General features: G+C 47.1%; 1 protein-coding gene and 1 pseudogene across 5 annotated transcripts in view; both read left to right on the top strand.

The window, feature by feature from the left end:
* The window catches only part of PLCD4 (phospholipase C delta 4), a 29908-nt gene that overhangs the window by 5795 nt on the left and 2306 nt on the right, over window positions 1–21807 (top strand). For 4 of the 5 annotated variants that reach the window (XM_063647983.1, XM_063647984.1, XM_063647986.1 and 1 more), the window contains exons 2-13: window positions 2649–2703; window positions 2846–3004; window positions 5485–5713; window positions 8384–8513; window positions 9571–9802; window positions 14875–15076; window positions 16365–16509; window positions 17488–17640; window positions 18985–19161; window positions 20447–20603; window positions 20956–21072; window positions 21310–21482. In XM_063647983.1, the coding sequence (XP_063504053.1) occupies window positions 2682–2703; window positions 2846–3004; window positions 5485–5713; window positions 8384–8513; window positions 9571–9802; window positions 14875–15076; window positions 16365–16509; window positions 17488–17640; window positions 18985–19161; window positions 20447–20603; window positions 20956–21072; window positions 21310–21482 (1896 nt within the window). In that variant the 5' untranslated portion in view covers window positions 2649–2681. Of the gene's footprint in view, window positions 1–2648; window positions 2704–2845; window positions 3005–5484; window positions 5714–8383; window positions 8514–9570; window positions 9803–14874; window positions 15077–16364; window positions 16510–17487; window positions 17641–18984; window positions 19162–20226; window positions 20323–20446; window positions 20604–20955; window positions 21073–21309; window positions 21483–21807 lie in introns of all 5 variants that reach the window. The other variant, XM_063647982.1, reaches the window with a different exon arrangement.
* LOC129032339 (small nucleolar RNA U3) lies at window positions 6714–6800 on the top strand (annotated as a pseudogene).

The raw sequence follows: 21807 nt of genomic DNA on the forward strand, positions 1-21807 counted from the left end.
TGAAACCCCGTCTCTATTAAAAATACAAAAAATTAGCTGGGCGTGGTTATGGCTGCCTGTAATCCCAGCTACTTAGGAGGCTGAGGCAGGACAGTCGCTTGAACCCAGGAAGTAGAGGTTGTAGTGAGCCGAGATTGTGCCATTGCACTCCAGCCTGGGTAATAAGAGCAAAACTCTGTCTCAAAAAAAAAAAAAAAAAGCACATAACATTTTTCAGGTACAGATACCCTTTAAAAAAAAGAAATACACAACATATTTCTATTCAAATGTAGGTTATTTGCTTACACAAAAGCATAGAGCTTTATGTTTTATGAGATTTGTCAGTTTCAGCATGACCTGGTCAAGAATTTTGTTTTTTTGTTTTTGCTTTTTGAGACAGTCTTGCTCTGTCACCCAGGCTGGAGCTCAGTGGTGTAATCTCAGTTTACTGCAGCCTCAACCTCCTGGGCTCAAGTGAGCCTCCCACCTCAGCCTCCCAAGTAGCTGGGACCACAGTTGTACACCACCACACTCGGCTAATTAAAAAAAATTATTTGTAGAGATGGAGGTCTCACTATGTTGCTCACACTGGTCTCGAACTCCTGGGCCCAAGCAATCCTCCCTCTTCAACCTCTCAAAGTGCTGGGATTACAGCATGAGCCACTGTGCCCAGCCAAGAATTGAGTATTTCTATAGGGGCATAGCTAGAATCAGTGTGGCCACATATGAAATTTTCTAGTCCTTTTCAAGGGAAGTTTGTTGTCAGCTGCTAGGACAACTTAACCAGGTCCTATATTTCACAGCATATATCTTTTCTTCTTCTTCTTCTTCTTTTTTTTTTTTTTTTTGAGACGGAGTCTTGCTCTCGCTCTGTTGCCCAGGCTGGAGTGCAGTGGTGCTATCTCGGCTCACTGCAAGCTCCGCCTCCCAGGTTCATGCCATTCTCCTGCCTCAGCCTCCTGAGTAGCTGGGACTACAGGCGCCCGCCACCACACCCGGCTAATTTTTTGTATATATATATACAAAAATGGTGTATATCTTGGCTCACTGCAACCTCTGCCTCTCGGGTTCACACGATTCTCCTGCCTCAGCCTCCTGAGTAGCTGGGATTATAGGCGCACACCCCCACACCTGGCTAATTTTTTGTATTTTTAGTAGAGACGGGGTTTCACTATGTTGGCCAGGCTGGTCTTGAACTTCTGACCTCATGATCCGCCCGCCTTGGCCTCTCAAAGTGCTGGGATTACAGGCTTGAGCCACCACGCCCGGCCTTTTGTATTTTTTTAGTAGAGACGGGGTTTCACTGTGTTAGCCAGGATGGTCTCACTCTCCTGACCTCGTGATCCACCCGCCTCGGCCTCCCAAAGTGCTGGGATTACAGGCGTGAGCCACCATGCCCAGCCTTTTTCTTCTTTTTATTGAGACAGAGTCTCGCTGTGTTGCCCAGGCTGGAGTGCATGGCACGATCTTGGCTCACTGCCAACCTCTGCCACCCAGGTTCAAGCGATTCTCCTGCCTTAGCCTCCCAAGTAGCTGGGATTACAGATGCCTGCCACCATGCCCAGCTAATGTTTTTGTATTTCTAGTAGAGATGGGGTTTTGCCATGTTGGCCAGGCAGGTCTCAAACTCCTGACCTCTGGTGATCCAGAGGCCTCCCAAATTGCTGGAATTACAGGTGTGAGCCACCGCACCCGGCCAACAGCATATATCTTAAAAGAGGTACCCTTTTTTGGTAGGTAGAGAAAATTTGAAAATGTAGTTCTGAGACTTGTGTAACTTATTTGGTCCATTAAAACTGTGAGAATAACTGTAAAGGAAAAGTATAAAATATGCTTTACCATGTGAAGGTAGAAGAAGACAACTAAGTACTGTCGAAGAGAAAAAGAAAGTCTGGCCGGGTGCAGTGGCTCAAGCCTGTAATCCCAGCACTTTGGGAGGCCGAGGTGGGTGGATCACGAGGTCAGGAGATCGAGACCATCCTGGCTAACACAGTGAAAACCCGTCTCTACTAAAAATACAAAAAATTAGCCGGGTGTGGTGGCACATGCCTGTAGTCCCAGCTACTCGGGAGGCGGAGGCAGGAGAATTGCTTGAACTGGGAGTTGCAGTGAGCTGAGATCGCACCACTGCACTCCAGCCTGGGTGACAGAGCGACACTCCGTATCAAAAAAAAAAAAAAAAAAAAAAAAAGAAAAGAAAAAGAAAGTCTGCGCTAGCCCCTCAGGAGCTGGACAGTCTATGTGGGAGCATAGATAGAGAGGACTCCCAGAATAGGGAAGCTGAAAGGATTCCACCTGGAAATTAGAAGGCTAGGGTGTGAAGAGATTCTAGTTTCTGAAAGGGACATCCAGCAAGATGTTAGTTCCTAATAATGAGAGGGTGGAGAGTGAGCAAAATGTGGCACTAGTAGACTGTGGGTTATTGGGTAGGAAGGGGGTGCTTGGCAGAATCTTTGGTTTAGCCTTCTCTGAAGATAGCCATGGGAAATAGCGGAGGCTCTGAGATCAGACATATCTTGGCTTAAATTCTGATCCTTATGTGATTTGAGGCAGGTTTCTAAACCTATCTAAAGTGTCAGAGTCACTAAACTCAAAATTAGAAGCAAAAATCAGCTACAGACTATCTTCAAGATTCACCCAGAGCCCTTTGCTCTTCCTTGCTCCTTTAGGTGATCTGGTGCCAGCTGGTGGAACGGTGGGTGATGGCATCCCTGCTGCAAGACCGTGAGTGCCGGGGCCCCTGCAGGGGAAGAGGCCTTAGTGTACAGCTCAGGGAAGGGAAGGAGGCTGGACCCCTGTTCCAGAGCACTCCCTGGGCCTGCTACCCTCTCTGCTGGCTACCTAACCCCTGCTTTTCCTGACCTAGAGCTGACCACTGATCAGGACTTGCTGCTGATGCAGGAAGGCATGCCGATGCGGAAGGTGAGGTCCAAAAGCTGGAAGAAGCTAAGATACTTCAGACTTCAGAATGACGGCATGACAGTCTGGCATGCACGGCAGGCCAGGGGCAGTGCCAAGCCCAGCTGTGAGTGACCTGGATAGCGGGGGGTGGATACACGGGTGGATAGAGGCCTGAGGAGCCTGGCAGGGGAGGGACCAAAGTCCTATGATAGTGTGTGTTTGTGCTGTCCTAACTGTGGCTGTATCTGAGCCTGTAAAAGGAGATCATAACAGTACTTGCCTCATAAGGCTGTTATGAGGATTAAATTAGTTATTGTATATAAAAGGCTTAGAAGAGTCCTGGAACATAGTAAGATGTAATAAATCATTGGTTACATCTTGTTGTTATTATAATAAGACCATGATCTTGGGCATCAGCCTGCCTGAATTAAAGCCCTGGCTCTGCCACTTTCTAACTGAGTAGCTGTGGAAAATCAAGTAGTTAAGCTATGGCTGGGCATGGTGGCTCAATGCCTGTAATCCCAGCAATTTGGGAGGTTGGGGCAGGAGAATTGCTTGAGACCAGAAGTTCGAGACCAGAAGTTCAAGACCAGCCTGGACAACATAGGGAGATCCTGTCTCTATAAAAAATAAAAATAAAAAATTAGCTGGGTGTGGTGCTATACGCCTGTGGTCTCAGCTATTTGAGAGGCTAAGATGGGAGGATCACTTGAGCCCAGGAGGTTGAGACTTCAGTGAGCTGTGATCACACCACTGCACTCTACCTGGGTGAGTGAGACCCTGTCTCTAAAAAAATACATACATACATACATACATACATCCATACATACATCCATCCATCCATCCATCAAGCTTCAGTTTCCTCATCTGTAAAGTAGGGATTAAACAGTACCTGCTTAGTAGGTTACAAGGACTCAAAGAGTTAACATGTAAAACACTTAGCATGGGATGTAAAACCACAATGCATTTAATCAATGTTAGCCATTATGATAAATATATATATATATTTTTTGAGACAGAGTCTCGCTCTGTTGCCCAGGCTGGAGTGCAGTGGCGTAATCTCAGCTCCCTGCAAGCTCCACCTCCTGGGTTCACGCCATTCTCTTGCCTCAGCCTTCTGAGTAGCTGGGACTACAGGCACCCGCCACCATGCCCGGCTAATTTTTTCGCATTTTTAGTAGAGGCAGGGTTTCACTGTGTTAGCCAGGATGGTCTCGATCTCCTGACCCCATGATCCGCCTGCCTCAGCCTCCCAAAGAGCTGGGATTACAGGCGTGAGCCACTGCACCCGGCCTATGATAAATATTTTTAAATACAAAAAATGTGGCTGGGTGCGGTGGATCATGCCTGTAATCCCAGCACTTTGGGAGGCCGAGGCAGGCAGATCACTTGAGGTCAGGAGTTTGAGACCAGCCTGGCCAACATGGTGAAACCCCATCTCTACTAAAAATACAAAACTTAGCCGGGCTTGGTGGCGCGCACCTGTAGTCCCAGCTACTCGGAAGGCTGAGGCAGGAGAATCGCTTGAACCTGGAAGGCAGAGGTTACAGTGAGCCGAGATTGTGCCATTGCACTCCAGCCTGGGTGACAAGAGCAAAACTCGGTCTCAAAAAACAAAATAAAACAAAAAAAAAATCATAACAGTGTGCACTTATTGGCCAAACTCTTTATGATAACGAGACATAATTTGATCACAGGACACATCTAAGAGAGTCTGTTGTAGAGACAAATTGCTTACAATCTGTACCGCCCCCAGCTGAGGTAAGAGGGTGAAAGAATTTCTCTGGTTCCCTCGTAGACATCTGGAAAGAGGAAGCCCTCAAACCTGGAATGGGGGCCAGGCGCAGTGGCTCACGCCTGTAATCCCAGCACTTTGGGAGGCCTAGGCGGGTGGATCACGAGGTCAGGAGATCGAGACCATCTGGCTAACACAGTGAAACCCCATCTCTACTAAAAAAATACAGAAAATTAGCCGGGCGTGGTGGTAGGCACCTGTAGTCCCAGCTACTCAGGTGGCTGAGGCAGGAGAATGGCGTGAACCCGGGAGGCGGAGCTTGCAGTGAGCCGAGATCGCGCCACTGCACTCCAGCCTGGGCAACAGAGCGAGACTCCATCTCAAAAAACAAACAAACAAACAAACAAAAAACCTGGAATGAGAAAACTGGACTTGGGCATATAATGCTTTAGTATAACTGCTTCTTCCTTTCAAATGTATTTCCATTTGTCATCCCCACCAGTCCTCCTGTGATCACCATTGGGGCTGCCTATGAAAGGGGACTATCCATTATATCAGATGAGGACACTGAGGAGTTAAGTCATTTTGGTTTGTGTCATACTGCCAGCTTGTGGCTGGAAGCCATGTCTTGCCACTTCCAGCACAGGCCGTTTGCCATGCTGCCTTTGAAAACATCAGTGATTCATGTGGACTTCTGAATCCCTGGGGTCTGCATCTCTCTGTACTAGTGCTTTTTGGGATTCAGCCTGCAGAGGCTGGGGTTCTTTTCTATGGTGGCATGGAGAAGGGGGTGCAGGTCCTTCACTCTTAGCCCCTGCTATTTGTTGGACTCCCTTCCTTAATGCCTCCACCTGCTTCTTCTCTGGCAGTCTCAATCTCTGATGTGGACACAATACGTGATGGCCATGATTCCGAGTTGCTGCGTAGCCTGGCAGAGGAGCTCCCCCTGGAGCAGGGCTTCACCGTTGTCTTCCATGGCCGCCGCTCCAACCTGGACCTGGTGGCCAACAGTGTTGAGGAGGCCCAGATGTGGATGCGAGGGCTCCAGCTGTTGGTGGATCTTGTCACCAGCATGGACCATCAGGAGCGCCTGGACCAGTATCGGCAGGATGGAGTCAGGGCGGGGGTGAGGGATCACTCTGTCCCTGAAGGAGCCAGATACAACAGGTTTAGGAAAGGTGAGAAGGGGTGCAGGGCTAGGGAGGACCAAGGGTCCAGATGGTATGGGCAGGGGCAGCTCAGGCCAATGTGAGACTCAGAATACTGAGGGAGGAATGGATGCCAGGGATGACATAGCCAGGCATGAATCAGGATCCCCAGGATTGGAGGAAGAGGGAGTGAGAGGCAGAGGAGCAAACAAGATGCTGCTCCTAAGAGCTGCACAGAAGATCCCAGTGGCATTAACCAGCATACAGGTGGGAAGCAACCTCTTAGAAGGCTCAGTGATACAGACTCACTCCAAGTTTCCTGGATTGTTTACCATTTCATTCATTTATTCATTAATTCACAATCTATTAAGCAGAATGTATCAGGCACTATGCCAGACTATAGGGGTACACACACACACACACACACACGCACATATATATATATATATATATTTTTTTTTTGTATGGAGTCTTGCTCTGTCACCCAGGCTGGAGTGCAGTGGCACAATCTCAGCTCACTGCAACCTCTGCCTCCCAGGTTCCAGCGATTCTCCTGCCTCAGCCTCCTGAGTAGCTGGGACTACAGGCACGTGCCACCACACCCAGCTAATTTTTGTATTTTTTTGTAGAGACGGGGTTTCACCATCTTGGCCAGGCTGATCTCACACTCTGGACCTCGTGATCCACCCACCTCAGCCCCCCAAAGTGCTGGGATTACAGGCATGAGCCACCACACCCGGCCAGGGGTACAAAGATTAATGAGACTCACATATTGCTTCAGTTAGTGAAGAGGATGGAGCTGTGTAAATAATTTTTTGTTTGGCCTGTAATCCCAGCACTTTCGGAGGCTGAGGCAGGGAGATCACTTGAGGCAGGCAGATCACTATGTTGCTTAACCTAGGCAACATAGGGAAGACTGTGTCTCTACAAAAAATTAAGAAGTTAACTGGAAGACTACACTTTCAGGGATAATTTCTATAGTTCATTACTAGAGAAGTTTCTCTGAATGTGTAGAGCACCATAAAATAAATTTTATTTTTTATTTGAAACAGGGTCTCACTCTGTCACCCAAGCTGGAGTGCAGTGGCACGATCTTGGCTCACTGCAGCCGTGACAGCCTGGGCTCAAGCAATCCTCCCACCTCAGCTTCCTGAGCAGCTGGGATTACAGGTATGTGCCACCGCACCTGGCTAATTTTTTGTTTTGTTTTGTAGAGATGGGATTTTGCCACATTGCTCAGGCTAGTCTCTAACTCCTGGGCTCAAGTGATCCGTCCGCCTCAGCCTCCCAAAGTGCTGGGATTACAGGTGTGAGCCACTGCACCTGGCTCATAAAATAAACTTTAAAAAATTAAATTAGCCAGGTGTGGCCAGGTGCAGTAGCTCACACCTGTAATTAATCCCAGCACTTTTAGAAGCTGAGGCTGGTGGATCACCTGAGGCCAGGAGTTCGACACCAGCCTGGCCAACACAGTGAAACCCCACCTCTACAAAAAATACAAAAAAATTAGCTGGGCGTGGCGACACGTGTCTGCAATCCCAGCTACTCGGGAGGCTGAGGCACGAGAATCACTTGAACCGGAAAAGGTTGCAGGGAGCTGAGATGGTGCCACTGCACTCTAGCCTGGTCGACAGAGTGAGACTCCATCTCCAAAAAAATTTTTTTTCTTTAATTATAAAATAATTTTTATTTATTTATAATACATACATAAATAAATAAAGTAGCCAGGTGTGGTGGTGCACACCTGTAGTCCCAGCTACTTGAGAGGCTGAGGTGGGAGGATCACTTTGGTCTGGGAGGTTGAGGCTGTAGTGAGCCATGATTGCACCACTTCACTTCAGCCTGGGCAACAGAGCAAGACTCTGTCTAAAACAAACATACAAACGAACAAACAAAAAACAGCCGGGTGTGGTGGTGGGTGCCTATAATCTCAACTACTCAGGAGGCTGAGGCAGGAGAATCTCTTGGACCCAGGAGATGGCAGTTGCAGTGAGCCAAGATTTCCCTAGTGCACTCCAGCCTAGGTGACGGAGCGAGACTCTGTCTCAAAAAAAAAAAAAAAAAAAAAGCTAAAGGAATATGGACTTGTTTTGTTTTGAGACAGAATCTCACTCCATCACCCAGGCTGGAATGCAGTGGTGCGATCTCGGCTCCATGCAACCTCTGCCTCCTTGATTCAAGCGATTCTCATGTCTCAGCCTCCCTAGTAGCTGGAACGACAGGTGTGTGCCACCACACCCAGATAATTTTTTTGTATTTTTAGTAGGGATGGGATTTCACCATGTTGGCCAGGCTGGTCTCAAAACTCCTGACCTCATGTGATCCACCCACCTTGGCCTTCCAAAGTGTTGGGTTTATAGGCATGAGCCATCGTGTCTGGCCAGAATATAGATTTCTTTCTGCAGGCAACAGGGAGGTCCCTGCAGGTGCCTGGGCCATACAGTGACAAGATAGATTGATGCTCTAGAGAGATTATTCTAGAAGCTGTGTGGAGAATGGATTGGAACTGGGGAGAGAGACTGTCAGGAAAGAGAGGGGAGAGATGTCAGTGGACGAAGGTGCACACACAACTGCATACACAAACAGGTACATTAGTGCTTTTGCCTTGACTCATACCTGGATGGCTGAGTGACTGGTTTCAACGTGGAGACAAAAATCAGGATGGTAAGATGAGTTTCCAAGAAGTTCAGCGGTTATTGCACCTAATGAATGTGGAGATGGACCAAGAATATGCCTTCAGTCTTTTTCAGGTGAGTCTGTGGGGAAGGATTTCCAGCAACCAACCAGGCCACATTTTCATTTGGCCAGAAGTCCTCTGACCCTAGTCCACAACACTCAATTGTTAAATCTCTGCTATGTGCCCTAAGTGCTAGGCTCAATGCCCTGGCTCAATGGGAAGTATAGGGGCTGATTCTTGCCTTTCAGTCTTGTTGAAAAGTCATAATTCGGCCGGGCGCAGTGGCTCGCGCCTGTAATCCCAGCACTCTGAGAGGCCGAGGCAGGTGGATGACCAAGTCAGGAGATCGAGTCCATCCTGGTTAACACAGTGAAACCCCCGTCTCTACTAAAAATACAAAAAATTAGCCGGGTGTGGTTGTGGGCGCCTGTAGTCCCAGCTACTAGGGAGGCTGAGGCAGGAGAATGGCGTGAACCCGGCGGGGGGCAGAGCTTGCAGTGAGCCCAGATCATGCCACTGCACTCCAGCCTGGGTGACAGAGCGAGACTCCGTCTCAAAAAAAAAAAAAAAAAAAAAAAAAGAAAAAGAAAAGTCGTAATTCTATGAAAGGTAAATAACAATATGTTATTATGTTGGACCTCAAGGACCTCTCTGTCCATGGCCAGAATTTCACAGGTGCCTAGAACAATGGAAAACCCCAGCTGGAATGTGAGTAAATAGGAGGAGGGATCTTCTGACCTTTTAGGGGCCTTTGGGAGATTTAATTCTTTCTAGTTGAAAATTTTCTCTAGTAGCAAATGGTATGGCTAAAATTTTGCTTCTTACTTGCTGAAGTGATTTATTCTATGAACACTAAATGTTAGGAGTTCCATGGGAGTTTTATGGAAGCATGTTTGGATCTATCTGTCTGTAAAATTGCTTTTACAGTGCAAGTCAAGGTCATAACATTTCCCATTCTCCATGATGTGCTTATTTCACATTGCATGCCTATATCAAAACGTCTAATTTACCGTATATATACACCTACTATGTGCCCAGAAAAATTAAAAAAAAATTTTTTTAATTAAAAGATAAAGATAACATTTCCCATTAAAAGTTTCATTCACTCTCCCCTAAACCCTCTCTTGCAGGCAGCAGACACGTCCCAGTCTGGAACCCTGGAAGGAGAAGAATTCGTACAGTTCTATAAGGCATTGACTAAACGTGCTGAGGTGCAGGAACTATTTGAAAGTTTTTCAGCTGATGGGCAGAAGCTGACTCTGCTGGAATTTTTGGATTTCCTCCGAGAGGAGCAGAAGGAGAGAGACTGCACCTCTGAGCTTGCTCTGGAACTCATTGACCACTATGAACCTTCAGACAGTGGTAAGAGAAATCAGGTGGAGAGGCACCAGACATAGGGGTTGGAGAGGGACATGATTACAAGGTCCAGAGACAAGCAGCCATCTGCCCGAGAGAAGGTTGAGTCTATCCCTATCCTGACCCCTGCCCAATCATCTCATTTAACCACTCCTCCCAAAGGAGGGCAGGCATTCCCTGTTCAGACAAGACAGGGGTTTCCTCTGAGGTGCTAGACCTCTCAGGAGGAAGAAGATTCCATGGCTCCTGATTCCTCCATTATGCTCATGTTTCCTTTACTTTCAGGAAGTTCTGATACCAGCTTTGCCCTCACTGGAAACGGAAAACCCTTGATCCTCTTTCTTTGGCCTCTTCTCTAGTGCAAATGATTCCTTTTCCTCTGGTTCTTCTTTCATGGTTCCTGTTTGCTATTCCTTTAAATGCTGGCTCGCTGCCCTTTCCTGAGTTGTCTTCAATTCAAGTGGCTCTCTTGAGTCTCTAAGCCCCTGAGCCAGAAAGCCAGTTAGCCCCTGGCTGGGGGAATAAGGAGGCCAGTTATTTAGCTTTTAATGAGTGCAGCTGAAATATATGCTCTTGGTCTTCAAAGTTTCTTCCTCTTGCCTCTTCAGTAGACTCATTTCCTGCCTTCCATTCCCTTCAGAGTGTGAGAAATTTACATTAATAATAAATATTTACAACGAACTTTCACATTCCTCATTTCATTTAGTCCTCAGTACAACCTTGCAAATCAACAGTAATCTTTATTGGCCCTTTACTACATATCCCATAATGCTCTAATATCTCTATGTACCTTTTCCTTTCTCTTTTAATTTTTTTTTTTTTGTTTTTTGAGACAGAGTTTTGCTCTTATTGCCCAGGCGGGAGTGCAATGGCACGATCTCGGCCCACCACAACCTCTGCCTCCCGGGTTTAAGCAATTCTCCTGCCTCAGCCTCCCGAGTAGCTGGGATTATAGGCATGGGCCACCACGCCTGGCTAATTTTGTATTTTTAGTAGAGGACAGGGTTTCACCATGTTGGTCAGGCTGGTCTCGAACTCCCAACCTCAGGTGATCCACCCGCCTCAGCCTCCCAAAGTGCTGGGATTACAGGCATGAGCCACTGCGCCTGGCATCTACGTACCTTTTCTAATACAATTACCTATTGAAATGGGTCCTGTTATTAAGTCAGTTGTATAAAAGAGGAAAACTGAGGTTTAGAAAGATTCAATGACTTGCTCAAAGCCAACAGCTAATGAGAGAGGAACTGAGATTCAAACCCAGGTCATCTGACTCTTAGCCGGTGCCTCTCTTGAGAATGAGGATAAGAGATGGGATGAATGAGAGCTGGACAAGTGATCCAGGTATTCTGGGTCTAAACTCTTACTCCCTTTCATTCATTCATTCATTCACTACTTCAATGAATGCTTATTGAGTTCCTATAATGTGTCAGGACCTATGCTAGGCACCAGACATACATTAGTGCCTAGATCAGACAAGGACACTGCCCTCATGAAACTTAGAGTCAAACAGAAAACATTACAATCTGTTATTTCGGATTTGTTTGGGTGTTCAGAATAGAGTAGAGGTTGTAGGCTGAGTGCAGTGGCTCACACCTGTAATCCCAGCACTTTGGGAGACCAAGACGGGCAGATAACCTGAGGCCAGGAGTTCGAGACCAGCCTGGCCAACATGGTGAAACTCTGTCTCTACTAAAAATACAAAAATTAGCCAGGCATGGTGGTGCACGCTTGTAATTCCAGCTACTTAAGGAGGCTGAGGCATGGGAATCGCTTGAACTCGGGAGGTGGAGGCTGTAGTAAGCCGAGATCACACCACTGCACTCCAGCCTGGGTGACATGGTGAGACTCCGTCTCAAAAAAAAAGAAAAGAAAAAAAAGAATGGAGGTTGTAAAGCAATCATTTCAGAAAATGAAATTGAAGAGAGTTAAAAGTTTAAGAAATAGAATCTCTAGGCCGGGCACTGTGGCTCACGCTTGGAATCCCAGCACTTTGGGAGGCCGAGGCAGGAGGATCACCTGAGGTCAGGAGTTCGAGAACAGCCTGGCCTACGTGGTGAAACCCCATCTCCACTAAAAACACAAAAAATTAGCCGGGTATGGTGGCAGGAGCCTGTAATCCCAGTTACTCGGGAGGCTGAGACAGGAGAATCGCTTGAACCTGGGAGACAGAGGTTGCAGTGAGCTGAGATCGCACCACTGCATTCCAGCCTGGGCGACAGACCAAGACTCTGTTTCAAAAAAAAAAAAAAAAAAAGAAAGAAAGAAAAAAGAAATAGGATCTTTTGTTACCTGTGCAGAATCCAGTAAACATCAGTCCAAGACTCTGTTTCAAAAAAAAAAAAAAAAAGAAAGAAAAAAGAAATAGGATCTTTTGTTACCTGTGCAGAATCCAGTAAACATCAGTTACATTTCTTTCGACCCCCACCCCTCTTGATGTTTCCTTCCCTTGAACTTGACAATCAGATATTTTATCTGGCTACAGAGAGTAGTATCAGTCAAAAAACCTGGGCTCAGGTCTCCACTGTGCTTCTTATTAACTGAGTAGCCATGAGCAAGTCACTTAACCTAGCTAACTCAGTTTCCTCATTTGTAAAATAATTGATCAAATGAAATAATGCACATGAAAAGTATCTGGCAACTGTAAATTTACCTGAGTGATTTATTACTGTCAAGAATGAAACTTTCTGGCCAGGCACAATGGCTCATGCCTGTAATCCCAGCACTTTGGGAGGCCGAGGCAGGCAGATCACTTAAGGTCAGGAGTTCGAGACCAGCCTGGCCAACGCGGTGAAACCCCTTCTCTAATAAAAATATAAAAATTAGCTGGGTATGGTGGTGGGCACCTGTAATTTGAGCTACTTGGGTGCCTGAGGCAGGAGAATCGCTTGAACCTGGGAGGCGGAGGTTGCGGTGAGTGGAAATCGAACCACAGCACTCCAATCTGGGTGACAGAGTGAGACTCCATCTCAAAAACCAACCAACCAACCAACCAACAAAAAGAATGAAACTTCCACCAGGTGTGGTAGCTCATGCCTATAATATGGGAGGGTGAGGCAGGAGGACTGCTTGAGTTCAGGAGTTCAAGACCAGCCTGGGCAACATAGTGAGACCCCATCTCTAAAAAATAAAAATAAAAAAATAACCAGGCCTGGTGGCACATTGCTGTAGTCCCAGCTACTTGAGAGGCTGAGGTGAGAGGATTGCTTGAGCCCGGAGGTCAAGGCTGCAGTGAGTTGTGATTCTGCTACTGCATCCAGCCTGGGTGACAGAATGAGACTCTGTCTCCAAAAAAAAAAAAAAAAAAAAAGGAAACTTCCTGCCCAACTTCCTGTCCTTCTTCACAATCTCCAGGCCTTGTGAAACCTGGAGCAAGGAAGCTGGCCATGAGAGTCATGTTGTTCCACCTTCCAGGCGAGCCTCCTTGTAGCAACATCTCCTTGTAGCAACATTATTCTCAGTGAGACTGCACAGCCCAGTGGTGCAGGGCATGGCTCTGACACCTGGTGGCCTGGGTTCAAATCCCAGCTTCTACAGTTACTGATTATGAGACCTGGAACAAGTTACCTAACCTCTCATGGCAGATTATATTACATCTACTTCATCATGTTACTGAGAACATGAGTGAGATGCTGCATGGAATGCCCTGGGCATAGAGTGAGTGCTTGATAACTGTTAGTCATTGTTGTTGTTGTATAAAGCCCATACTGAGATTGGAGGGAGCTGTGGAAGGAGTAACAGGGCCCTTTTCTCAATGGGAGTGTAGTCTAAGGGGATGTTGACAAATGATCCCCAAAACATCATATGGGAACATGGACAGTAAGAAGAAACCCTCAGGCCATAGTTAGTCACAGGTACACAGCCCAAGGAAGAAAATACAGGTAACTTGGCCATGTCACTAAGCCTTTGACTTTGATTCTCTCTGGGCCTCAGTTTCCCCATCTATAAAATTAGCCCTTTGGATGTTGTCCATTATAGTAACTGTGAGCTCCATTTGGCTATTTAAAATTAAATTAACTAGGTCGGGCACGGTGGCTCATGCCTGTAATCCCTACACTTTGGGAGGCCGAGGCAGGCGGATCACCAGGTCGGGAGATCGAGACCATCCTGGCTAACGTGGTGAAACCCCGTCTCTACTAAAAATACAAAGAAAAAAAAAGAGCCAGGTGTAGTGGCGGGCGCCTGTAGTCCCAGCTACTCGGGAGGCTGAGGCAGGAGAATGACGTGAACCCGAGAGGCGAAGCTTGCAGTGAGCAGAGATCCTGCCACTGCACTCCAGCTTGGGAGACGGAGCGAGACTCTATCTCAAAAATAAATAAATAAATAAATTAATTAAATTAAATTAACTAAAATCTAATAAAATTTAAAATTTAGTTCTTCAGTTACACAAGCCACATTTCAAGTGCTCAGTAGCCACATGTGGCTAGAGGCTACTGTATATGACACTGCAGAATAAAACGTTTTTCTCTTTAGTACTATAGCATTAAAAAAGACCAAAAAAAGTTTAAAAAAAAAAAAAGACATTTATCTCATCATAGGAAGTTCTACTGGATAGCACTGGACTCGAATGAACTTTTTTTTTTGAGACGGAGTCTCACTCTGTCCCCCAGGCTGGAGTGCAGTGGCGCGATCTCGGCTCATTGCAAGCTCTGCCTCCCGGGTTCATGCCATTCTCCTGCCTCAGCCTTCCGACTAGCTGGGACTACAGGCGCCCGCCACTACACCCAGCTAATTTTTTGTATTTTTAGTAGAGATGGGGTTTCATCATGTTAGCCAGGATGTTCTCGATCTCCTGACCTCGTGATCTGCCCGTCTCGGCCTCCCAAAGTACTGGGATTACAGGCGTGAGGCACCGTGCCCGGCCTTGAATGATCTTAATGATTCCTTTTAACATTCTTTGAGGGTGGGAATGATTGAAATGATACACACTAGGTGGGGCAAGTTTGGGATCTAAAGACTGGGAATGGGTGCCATCTGAAAGGCAGGGCTCTAGATGGAGTGGGAGGAAGGATGGACTGTAGGTGTGCTGGGATGCTCCCATTCAGAGCTTCTCACCTAGTGTTCCCCTGTCCACACTCCAGGCAAACTGCGGCATGTGCTGAGCATGGATGGCTTCCTCAGCTACCTCTGCTCTAAGGATGGAGACATCTTCAACCCAGCCTGCCTCCCCATCTATCAGGATATGACTCAACCCCTGAACCACTACTTCATCTGCTCTTCTCATAACACCTACCTAGTGGGGGACCAGCTTTGTGGCCAGAGCAGCGTCGAGGGATATATACGGTGCAGTGGTGGTAGAGAAGGGGTCCAACTCATGAGAGGGACCATGTAGAAAAGTGAGGGGAGCTGTCAGTGTCTAACAGATTGGGACAGTGTTGTGGGGGTTTAGGGGCTGAGAAGCCCTGGATACCAGAGACACTTGGAGGAGATATTGAAGACTGGTGGGAGAATGGTAATGAAACCCTATGGGTAAATGGAACTTCTCTTTCACAAGCTATGAAACTCTCCTGGAACTCAGAGGCCCTGACAGATTTATATTCAACAAATTAATAAACAGATTGTTAAATGGAAGGCAATAGAGAATAGGAGTTAAAAATATAGGTTCTGGAGTCAGACCATCTGAAATTATATCCTAGCTCCTTCACTTGGTACTCTAGGGCTAAGTATTTAACTTCTATACCTCAGTCTCCCCATCTGTGAAACAGGGATGGTAACAGTGCCTATTCTGTCTGGGTTGTTGTGAAGAGACAATCCATATGTCAATAGCTAATAAGCAGTTGCTGATCTTATTGTGACTAATCATGGATTAGATTGAATAGTCAAGATATCTTTGTATTGCCAGCAACTGAACTAGTAGCTTCAAGGGATACAAAGATGAGTGGAACATATAGTTTCCACCTTAGGAAGTCTAGCTGAGGAATTAAGGTGTAAATTTACTGACAGTTTGAATAACCAGGGTGTTGTATAGGGATATAAAGCCAGAACACCACTGGACACAATGGCTTATGCCTGTAATTCCAGCACTTTGGGAGGCCGAGGCGGGGAGATCGCTTGAGCCCAAGAGTTCGAGACCAGGCTGGGCAACATAGTGAGAGCCCATCTCTACAAAAAATGCAAAAATTAGCCAGGCATGGTGATGTGTGCTTGTAGTACCAGCTACTCGGGAGGCTGAGGTGGGAGGATCGCTTAAGCCTGAGAGCTCAAGGCTGCAGTAAGCCATGTTCACACCACTGCACTCTAGCCTGGGTGACAGATTTAGACCCTGTCTCAAAAAAAAAAAGTAAATATAAATAAATAAGTAAAACCAGAACACCAGAAGCATCATGAGGCAATGTGTGATGGATTGCTATGGAAGGACTGTGAGTCGGGTGGGCTGAAGTATGGGTAGAGATCAGCGTGAGCTTGCAGCAGTGTCCCCATGGATGGAGAAGGCTATATGCAGATGTAGCTTGAAGGGGTCTGGATGGGTAAGTGCTGGTGAGCGCTGTTCTCTCCAGAGTGGGGAGAGTCGTTAGGTAGAAGATCAGATATTGACCTCTCCTGTCTCTCGGTGGGGATGGGGTTCTTTCAGGGCCCTGAAGCGGGGGTGCCGCTGCGTGGAGGTGGATGTATGGGATGGACCTAGTGGGGAACCTGTCGTTTACCATGGACACACCCTGACCTCCCGCATCCTGTTCAAAGATGTCGTGGCCACAGTAGCACAGTATGCCTTCCAGGTAGTAGCCCCAGGATGGGGACACTGGTGAGGCCAGAAGGTCTGAGGGAAGAACGACTGGCTCTGGGTCTGGGGAGGGTGGAGGAGTGCAGGCGAAGTTCCATCAAAAGAGGATTTAACTGTAAAGCATCAGGCAGATACTAAAGGCTGAATATGAATAAGTGTTGGACGTGTTACTAATAATTAGTAGTTATGGAGGTAATTACTTATGGTTAGAAACTATTACTTCTTCAGGCCAGGTGTGGTGGCTCACGCCTGTAATCCCAGCACTTTGGGAGGCCGAGGCGGGTAGATCACCTGAGGTTGGGAGTTTGAGACTAACCTGACCAACATGGAGAAACCCCGTCTCTATTAAAAATAGAAAATTAGCTGGGCGTGGTAGTGCATGCCTGTAATCCCAGCTACTTGGGTGGCTGAAGCAGGAGAATCCTTTGAACCCAGGAGGGAGAGGTTGCAGTGAGCTGAGATCACACCAGCGCACTCCAGCCTGGGCAACAAGAGTGAAACTCTATCTCAAAACAAACAAACAAACAATTACTTCTAACAAGTTCTATCACCCTTCTGGAAGAGGTGGATAGGAAACACAGAAATAGTGGTGAGTAGGGCTGATGGACAATGGGAATCTGGAGGAGGAAAGCATGAGAGTGCAACATGAACACATAACCAGGGAATGTGGCCTGGCCTTCCCACTAAGAGCCTGAAAACTCAAAGGTCCCAGAGGGGCCTGGGTCAGACTTGGCACAGGTATGAGATTTAGGATCCCAAGATGTGAATATGTCTTTAGATGTGGGCAGTGTCCCAGGCATGGGCCTCAGACCCAGCAAGATCTCACTGAATCCTATAATGGAGTTGGAAGAGTTTAGCGATCAGGGTACTCATTTGAGTGAGTAAGTAGGGAGGCCTAGGAAGCGGGTATTTGAAGAAGTAGGTTGCAGTGTTTTAGAACTCTGAATCCACCGTTCCCTCCCCTCACCACCAGACGTCAGACTACCCAGTCATCTTGTCCCTGGAGACCCACTGCAGCTGGGAGCAGCAGCAGACCATGGCCCGCCATCTGACTGAGATCCTGGGGGAGCAGCTGCTGAGCACCACCTTGGATGGGGTGCTGCCCACTCAGCTGCCCTCACCTGAGGTAGGGACACTGTTCCTCCAGCCCAGGCTCTGCTGTGGCTTCCGGATTCCGCCACCTGGGCTCCTTCCTCTATGCCCCTCTTTGTTCCCTTCTTTCTATCCTCGGATGAACCATCTTGCTCTTTAATGTCCTTGGATCCTTGGAGACAATTTTAACTTAAACAAAATCTAATTGAACACAGAATTCTATTTATAGTTCTCTAAGTTTTAAATCAACAATTTACATTATTTCTTTTCTCAGTGGAAGTATCTTGATTTTTTTCCTGGTAGTTCATAGTTGTTGTGGACTATACAAACAATATAAAGGGAAATCTCCCCTCCTATCATAATCCCAACCTCTCCCATAAGAAGCAGCTATTGATAGATTTTTTTTTTTTTTTTTTGAGACAGAGTTTCACTCTTGTCGCCCAGGCTGGAGTGCAGTGGTGCGATCTCGGCTCACTGCAACCTCCACCTCCCAGGTTCAAGCGATTCTCCTGCCTCAGCCTCCCAAGTAGCTGGGATTATAGGCGTGCACCACCACACTTGGCTAATTTTTGTATTTTATTAGAGATGAGGTTTCACTATGTTAGCCAGGCTGGTCTCGAATCCCTGACCTCACGTGATCCACCCTCCTCAGCCTCCCAAAGTGCTGTGATTACAGGCATGAGCTACTGAGCCTGACCCTGAGTTTTCGAGTCATGTTTCTAAAGGCTTTCCCACAGTAAGATTATTCAGGCCAGGCGCGTTGGTTCACGCCTCTAATCCCAGCACTTTGGGAGGCCGAGGCAGGTGGATCATGAAGTCAGGTGTTCAAGACTAGCCTGGCCAACATAGTGAAAACCCATCTCTACTAAAAATACAAAAAATTAGCTGGGCATGGTGGTGGGCACCTGTAATCCCAGCTACTCAGGAGGCTGAGGCAGGAGAATTGCTTGAACCTGGAAGGTGGCGGTTGCAGTGAGCTGAGATTGCGCCACTGCACTCCAGCCCAGGCGACAGTGCGAGACTCCATCTCAAAAAAAAAAAAAAAAAAAAAGATTATTCAAAAAGATTCTCTATTTCCTTCTTGTATTCTTATGTTCTTTATATTGACATGTAAATCTCTAATCTATAAGGAGTATTTGCTGTGTCAAATGTGTGGCAGGAGACCATATATATTATTTTCCATATGGATAGAGATATTACAAGTTTGCTTAACAATATAGGAATTCCAATTGTATGTATCAAGCAGCTGATCTCTTCCCTCGAGAACTTCTGACCACTCACTCACTTCCACTGCCTTTGAGAACAATGAGACTGGCATGATTCCCAGAAGGACCTGAGAGCAGATAAGTAGACAGGCCCCTTCATTTTTGTCCCCTAGGAGCTTCGGAGGAGGATCCTGGTGAAGGGGAAGAAGTTAACACTTGAGGAAGACCTGGAATATGAGGAAGAGGAAGCAGAGCCTGAGTTGGAGGAGTCAGAATTGGCATTGGAGTCCCAGTTTGAGACTGAGCCTGAGCCCCAGGAGCAGAACCTTCAGAGTAAGGACAAAAAGAAGGTAAGCCAGGAGTGGTCTTTCTGCCATGGTATTTAGTCAACTTGTGCAAGCTGAAGGCCTGTTCGTGAAGACTAGAGCCGTGCAAGATGCAGGGCCAAGGAGCAATGACCCTTCCTCCCAATGAAGGAGATTTAAGACTGCATACATGGCATCAATATATATTACATACTGCCATATATAGGTATGTTGCAGTGGCTTTCCAACTTCTTTGGGCCACATCTTTTTTTTAAAATGAAATCTTACACAAAATAGATAAATGCAGAACCATCCTAGTTGAAGCACCCATTTGGCTCTCTCCTGGGTGCCCTAGTGACTCCTGAGACATTTTTGTACTTCTTGGTCTTCTTAAAGGCCAGCTTGAAAACCAGTGATGAGCGGGTGTGTGTCTGTATGTGTAACATTATATTGGGTAAGTAAGTGTTACTGGAATAATTGCTGTGATCTCAACCACAGTGGGCATAGAAAAAGCTTTTTGGAAAGGATGAGTTTTAGGAAGGGCCAGCAGTAGCCAGAGGAGCAGGAAGGAGAGTGCTTTGAGGTGGGGAAGGTGAAGACTCTGAGAAGGCTGTGCTAGAGTGGTCCATGTCCCTATGGGGAAGGGAGGCAGAGGGAGAAGGGATGCCATTGGTGGGGACTCCAAGATCCTGGTTTGAAGTCTGCCTTTCTCTTGTGTACTTGCGTGGCTCACTCAGCTGACTCCTAGCTTATCCTGTGCTTTCTGGGGCTGTGGTGTCTAACCTGCTGCCATGTCCAGGGATGGAAATGGGAATTCAGGAGACAAATCCAAAGATATTACTCTGGGACTCTCACATCCTTCCAGGTGTGACTTACATGACCATTTGCATACCTTGACATATCTGTCTGGATTCATGTACATTTTGACCAAAGATTATTGTTCCTTTGTTTTAAACGAGATGGAGGGAGGATAATGCCTCTCTGTTTAAATACAATAATAAATTTAAAACCTGTCACCCAGGATATAACATAGAGCAAACACAAGCCCAGAGGCTGACACTGATCCCAGCAGTACATGCAGACCGCCTTTATTCCCATTCCCACCCCCAGGTTGTGATGTGCCCGCTGTTTTGTCCGTCTATCTGTTGTCAGATTGTGGCGCAGGCTCCTATTTCCAAGCCTGAGTCCCTTCTCTTGTCCCAGCAGGTGAGGCAGGAGGGAGAATACAGTGGGGAGGCAGTGGGCAGAGGCTTAGGTTGGATGGCCATTATCTTCTTCTTCTCTCAGACTGCTGAGGGTTCAATTCCATCTTCTTTTCCACCTTCTCCAGAAATCCAAGCCCATCTTGTGTCCAGCCCTCTCTTCCCTGGTTATCTACTTGAAGTCTGTCTCATTCCGCAGCTTCACACATTCAAAGGAGCACTACCACTTCTACGAGATATCATCTTTCTCTGAAACCAAGGCCAAGCGCCTCATCAAGGAGGCTGGTCAGGACCAAAATGGAGGGATGGGGAGGGAAGTGGGATGGATAGGTTCAGGCCTGATGGACTGGCAGGTAAGTCCCAAGAAAAAAGACAAGGTAGCTAAGGAGAGATGAAGGAGTTCAGAAACTCCTCAGAGCAGGCAAGGGCAGAGGAGTTATGAATAGTGGCTCAAGGGTCTAGGGGCAGGAAAGCTAGGGAAGATGGTCTGGATGGACAGAGTAGAGAGGCACAGTGAAACTTTCTGGAGCCAGCTTCAGATGCTGGAGAGAAGGGTGAAGAGTAGGCAGGGTCCTTGGGACTAGGGAAGTGGGAGATTCCACCCCACTTCCATCTCCCTCTCTATACCCTTTTACAGGCAATGAGTTTGTGCAGCACAATACTTGGCAGTTAAGCCGTGTGTATCCCAGCGGCCTGAGGACAGACTCTTCCAACTACAACCCCCAGGAACTCTGGAATGCAGGCTGCCAGATGGGTGAGGAGGCAGCAGGGACTGGGAAGAGAGAGTGGAGGAGCAGCAGGTGGGAAATAAGTTCTCTAGTGACGGTAGGGTTGGGGAATGCTCAAGAAAATTGCTAGGCTAAGAAATGCTATCAGTGGAGGTATTACCAGCAGGTACCATGCACCCAATACCTATCTTCTTAACTCCCTGAAAGAGGGGCTGGAAGTCCTCCATGGTGAATCTTGCCTTCTTTTCTCCTGGGGCCCTCAGTGGCCATGAATATGCAGACTGCAGGGCTTGAAATGGACATCTGTGATGGGCATTTCCGCCAGAATGGTGGCTGTGGCTATGTGCTGAAGCCAGACTTCCTGCGTGATATCCAGAGTTCCTTCCACCCTGAGAGGCCCATCAGCCCTTTCAAAGCCCAGACTCTCTTAATCCAGGTACAGTGGAAGTAAACTGTTGGGAAGAAACTGAGATAACTGGGATAGAAGTGAGGGAAGAGGTGGCTAGTCCTGACCGGAATGTAGAGGCCGGACAGCCTATTAACAGTGTCTAGTTTTAGCTTTTGGAGCCAGCTGCTTAGCTTCAAACCACAACTTCCTAATTGGGTAATGTTGGGCAAGTTCCTTAACCTCTCCATACCTCAGTCTGCTCACCTGCAAAATAGGGGTAACACTAGCACCTGCCTTACAGGGTTATAAGGAGTATAGCAGTTAATATAAAGTTCTTACAATTCCTGGTACACAGTAAGTGCTACAAAAGAGG

The sequence above is a fragment of the Pongo pygmaeus genome, chromosome 11, assembly GCF_028885625.2.
Source record: "Pongo pygmaeus isolate AG05252 chromosome 11, NHGRI_mPonPyg2-v2.0_pri, whole genome shotgun sequence".
Taxonomy (NCBI): domain Eukaryota; kingdom Metazoa; phylum Chordata; class Mammalia; order Primates; family Hominidae; genus Pongo; species Pongo pygmaeus.